The sequence below is a fragment of the Octodon degus genome, unplaced genomic scaffold (assembly GCF_000260255.1).
Source record: "Octodon degus isolate 3935 unplaced genomic scaffold, OctDeg1.0 scaffold00017, whole genome shotgun sequence".
NCBI classification, from domain to species: domain Eukaryota; kingdom Metazoa; phylum Chordata; class Mammalia; order Rodentia; family Octodontidae; genus Octodon; species Octodon degus.
The window spans coordinates 8,938,209-8,943,918 of NW_004524593.1; the positions used below are offsets into that span (position 1 = coordinate 8,938,209).

Sequence of the window (5,710 nt, forward strand, 5' to 3'; positions counted from 1 at the left end):
AAAGTGAGACATTTACAGGAGAAAAAGTCTGACTATGTCAAAAAGTATACAGAGCAACATGTGCAAAAAATAGGCAAACTAAAAATAAAATAGACATTCTTCAATCTGATAAGGACAATCTTAGGCAAACAGCAAACATACTGCTCAACACTAAATGACTGAAAAGGTTTTTTTCACATGAGGAAAACCTTAGGGATACTGGCCAAGCACTTTAGGTTCTATCCAGTGTAGCAGGACAAGACATAGAAATGGAAGGACTGGGAAGGGAAAAAAGGAATTTCAGTGATGTCCTATGGATACCTAACACTAAGCACATTACATTTAGTGACTCAAGTCTCACAACCACCCTGAGGTAGGCACTATATGGATCCTATTTCACAGTCAGTGGGTGGAAGGCCCAGGTGGGGTTGGTGAACTTGCCTAAGAGTGCGTGTTCTTAGCAAACTGCAGGGCCTTGATCCCAGCCAGCCAGTGAAGCTCTGCAGCGTGCGCCCCAGCTGCACTGCACTGCTCGGCGCCCACCACAGCGTGTCCCAGAGGACATACGCATGTACTTGGGGATCTAGGAGAGTTTATATATACATTAACAGATTTACAAAGCTTTGGATTAAAAATCAATATTTAAAAGTTAATTGTTCCATGCTGGCCCTGCCCCGGGGTGTGCTGAGACGGCAAATGAGACTGGGCATGGTGGTGCATGCCTGTAATCCCAGCACTTGGAAGGCTAAAAAACAGGAGTCTGTTTTGTCTCACTGCTTTGGACCCGCTGGGGCACTGTACATCATGGTGGCAGGAGTGCAAGGCCAAGGAAGACTATTCACCTCGTGGTGACCAAGAAGAGGGGGGGACGCAGGGCAGTGGGAAGAATCCGATCTGTATAGCGAGACCCTGTAGATCCTGTACTAAATATACAAAAGTTAACTGCATGTGACTACAATCGCAGTAAAAATCATTTTAAATAAAATATGCCAATGATCATTGTATCAAATATATGAAATACTTAAAACATAAAATATGCAGGACTTCTATGAAAGAAACTTTAAAACTTGTCTGAGAGATGTTAAAGGAGACGCCTCCACAATAGAGAAATATGCCATGTTTCCATGGCTTGGAAGATTTGCTATGGTGAATCTGACACTTCTCCCCAGGATTCAGGGGCATTCTAAGCAAATGAAATGGAAACTGACCAAATGCCCAATAGTTCACATGAAATTGCAAAAGCAAAGATCAGGATGGAAGAACATGGCAGAAGGACTTGTCCTGCTTGCTATCAACTTATTTTAAGGTACTGACCCATCTATAGACAATGAGGAAAAAGAATATAAAGCCAAGAAATAGATCGTTCTGGACTAGAGACTTGATGTGACCAAAGTGGAGCAGAGGTGTGTGGCAATGTGGATGTTTCCATAGAGTGGAAATGTGTCAGCAGTGGAAATGTCTCTCTCTACACTGCCCTGCGTCCTCCCTCTTTCTGGTCACCACGAGGTGAACAGTCTTGCTCGGCCATGCACTCCTGCCACCATGATGTACAGTGTTGCAGTGGGTCCAAAGCGATGCGACAAAAATAAGCCTTTTATCCTCCTAAATTGTTTAACTCAGGCATTTGTCACAATAACAGAAAGCTGACATGGGGAAAGTGAAACTAAATTCAATTCTAAAGCTATATATTTAGAAATCAATTTTACATGAGAATTAAAGAACTATGCATGAAAGACAACACTAACACTTTTTTCTGGTTCTGTTCTCAGAGTCTTGCTATATAGTTTAGGCTGGTCTTGAACTATGTCCTATTTGCAGTCCAGTCTCCTGAGTACTGGGATTACAGGCCTGCTCCACCACATCTGGCAAACTCTATCACTTTTAGAAGGTATTTTACGAGACTGTCTTCGTGACCTCACAGTGGAAAAGGCTTCTAATACATGACAAAAAAAAACAAAAAACAAAACAAAAAAAAAAAACAATAACAAAAACTAACTTTCAGAAAAGAAATCCACCCACATAAAAACTGTGAACTCTGATCCATCAAAAGACATCAAAATGAGTGCCAAAAGGGATGGAGAAAATTATTTGCAACACATTTACCATATGATAAACTGATATCTAAATAAAGAACTATCAATGGAAAACAGAGCTAGACAACCCAACAGAAAAAACTGCTCAAGTGGTATGAACAGGAACTTTACAAATGAAACAATCAAAAAAAGGCAACAGATATAAGAAAACGTGCTTAAGTTCATGAATAATTTGGGAAATACAATGAGACATCATTATAAGCCATTCATATGGGCAAAAATTAAAAAGTGGCAACACCAAGACTTGGAGAATGGGCTGGGAGGATAGCTCAGCAGCATAGGCACCTGCCTAGCAAGCGCAAGGTTTGATCCCTGGTACAAAAAGAAAAAAAAAAAGAAAGAAAGAAAAGAAAAGAAGAACTAGAGAAGCATGGTTACACTTTCCACAGGCAGGAAAGAACTACTTTCGGGATGCTGTACCAGAGACGGTGATAACGTCCAAGTGAATGACTAAGTCTAAGTGATTAACAGGATAATTCAGGGAAATCGCCACTTATAGTAAATGTCAGTAGTAGTGTTCATAGAGAAGTGCCTCAATGAGACCATTTAGCAAGCTTCAGGTTTTATTAGTTCTTACAAGTATCTGCTATGATTTAAGATTAGCATTTAAACAAGCTGGCAGAGAAAGGGGTGTTTTGACTAGCCTGTGGGATGAACTGAGTTCTTTGGGTTTGGGTACCCACTCATTAATTTGTCAATAAATACCTGTGTGCATCTCAGTCAGTCAATGAATGTCTTTATGGTAAAATTTGCTGTGAAACTAGTGAAAACTGCTCATGATACGCACTGTCCAAATTACTTTTGGTCCTATGATTAACCCGCGACATTGATATTCTTTTCTCATTACAGCTGGGGAATTCTGTACATTGGTCAGAGCCTGTGTATTACGTTGGTGTGTTATCTGTTATGTTAAACAACTTTATAAAAGGAATTTTGATACGGAATTTTGAATTCAGAAAACAGCACAGATTATTTTTCTAAAGTCTATTTGCTGAATAAATGAAATTAGCTTTATTATAAAGTAATACTGAAGGCTGAAAAATTGCATAAAATATAATTAACTGCATTTATACCTTTTAAGTTAGAAATTAGACCATAAGCTTCTGTTTCATTTAAATTAAGGATCACTGATTATTACTTACTTCCTGTTCTTTTTGCACGTGTATCTCAATTCTCACTGATGCCTTTCTGTATTGTGTGAATTGCACAAATATCTGTAGGGAGTGTCGTAAAAAATTATTGTTGCATATATATATATATATATACTCAGTATGCAATTAAATATACTTTGAATTAAAAATTTAAGGATTGGAAAATATATATAAATTTTTCATTTAATGATTTAAAACTGAATGTTCAGCCTTGGAGATAGCGCGGCGGTATAAGCACCTTGCCTGGCAAGTGCAAGGAGCTGGGTTTGATCCCCATGCCGTGTCGGCCTTGTGCTGAGCCAGCCAACAAAACCAGGTGTGGTGGCGCATGCCTGTAATCCCAGTGCTGGGGAGGCTGAGACAGGAGGATCACTATGAGTCTGAGCTGCGTAGCAATACCCTGTACCAAATGAATACATAAAAGAAATTTTAAAAAGTGAATGTAAAGGACTAGATAATAAAGAACATTTTTTTTTTTTTTTTTTTTTTTTTTTAAAAAAAAAAAAGAATTGGAGGGGCCAGGGATATAGCTTAGTGGCATAAGTGCCTGCCTGGCAAGCTCAAGGTCTTGAGTTTGATCCCCAATACTGAAGACAAACAATTTGAAAAAAAAAACAAAAAACAACAAACACTTGGAGAAGATATAAAACAATGGAAACTCTCATACACAGCTACAGGTATATTATCAGTACAACCACTTAAAAACTGTTGAGTACTTACCCAATATAGATTGAAAATACTATACCTAGGACCCTGCAATTCAACTCCCTTCTCCATTGGTTCTGTGGAGAATTAGGCTGCAGTACCCTCAGGGAGAGGTTCTCCAAGTGGCCCCTGACCAGCAGCAATTCTCCTCTTGGAGTAACCTATTTTCATGGGGTGAGGAATACATCAGAGAACCCACTCTCCTGACTTCCTCTGCAAACCTGAGAACTTTGGTAGTACTGAAAGAATATGCAACACTGAGTCTGAAGCATTTGGATTATTTCATCAGTTTCTGGCATCCAGGCAGTCTTCTAGAAACCAGGTTGCTCCTATGTAACTAATGCTACCAGCCACTTCTAAGTACAGTTTTCTAGACAAAAAGGAAAACTTACAGCACACCCCACTTCACAATACATTTCTCACTCCAATGAGATGAGGCCTGCTATTATCATTTTTCCTTTCACTTATTTTTTAGGAAGATGATCAAATGCTTCGGCCTTTCGTACACCAACAATCAGAGATGTTAAAGGACTTTGGGGACCTATTTGAAAGCAGCCTGTGGAAACTGAAAAATGACATTGCTCTCATAGTGAAAAAGAAGAGAATATTTACTGCAAGTCAAACAGTGAGAGTGCATCAGGTGAAGCCTGCAAACACTTGAGCGCTGAGTGGTAACGACCATCTGTGTAGATGATGGGACTTAATCCACACACTTAACCTAGTTCTTCCATTTTTAATGGAAACAATGCTCCTGCCATGAAGGTGAAATGTGAGGCTGGAGTCAAATGGTTAGCAGACTGAGCCCTGGAATCACAGTCCACAGTTAAATCCTGGTTAAGTCCCTCATTTATCAATCTGAAGATTTGGAGCAACTGACTTCCACTGTCTAAGCCTGTCTTTTCTGTTCTGTGAGCAATTTGGTTCACAAAGAAGCATTGGCAACATTTTACTTGTTTGCCAATTCTACATTGGGTCACAAACACAAACACAGCCACCTTCCTCACACAAACATGAATGTGGCCATCTTCTCCAGAATTGTGGAACAAATTGCTTGTGATCCAAAGTACCACTGTACAGCAACCTTGCACACCCATGTGATCAGTAAGCATTTACCATTAAAATTTACTTTCAGTGTTGTGGCTGCTCTGATGTCTTGAATTGACTCACAATGTTTACTTTCATCATGGTCATTTTGACTCTGCGGAAAAGCCAGAAGTTAGATGGTGAACAAGGGGGATGAAGATACACCACAGTGTTTTTACATGCCTACCTTTCCTTAGCCAAAATGATGGGCTAAGTGTATCTGAGGAGAGAGGGAGCTTTTGAGTGGGATCAATGACAATGTGTCTTTTAGTGTAATATATTTTTAAAAATTTAAACATTTACCATATAAACAAAACAGAACACTATCCAGCCTTAAAAAAATTCAGGATATTCTATTATTTGTGAAAGCATGGATGAATCTAGGGGACACTAGAGATAAGCTAGGCACAGAGAGACAAACACCATATGGTCTCATATGTGGAATCTAAAATAGGAGAAGTGACAGAAGGACAGAGTAGAACGGTAACCACCAGAGGGTTGTGGGACAGTGTGAATGGGAAAAGGAGATGCTGTGTACAAAACCACAGAAGAAAGAAACCCGAGTGTTCTATCTCACAGCAAAATACTATGGTTAATAGTAATGTATATTTCAGAATAGCAAATAGGATTCTAAGTGTTATCTCCGCAAATATGTGACAAATATTTGACAGACTTTTTTTTTTTTTTTTTTTTTTTTTT

General features: G+C 39.1%; 1 protein-coding gene across 1 annotated transcript in view; it reads left to right on the plus strand.

Moving 5' to 3' along the window:
- Positions 1 to 4,589, plus strand: part of LOC101592744 (kinesin-like protein KIF28P) — an 86,630-nt gene extending 82,041 nt beyond the window's left edge. Inside the window, exons 20-21 of the mRNA XM_023710190.1 lie at positions 2,922 to 2,941; positions 4,404 to 4,589. Coding sequence (XP_023565958.1) covers positions 2,922 to 2,941; positions 4,404 to 4,589 — 206 coding nt within the window. The remainder of the gene's footprint in view (positions 1 to 2,921; positions 2,942 to 4,403) is intronic.
- The last annotated feature ends 1,121 nt before the right edge of the window (positions 4,590 to 5,710 follow it).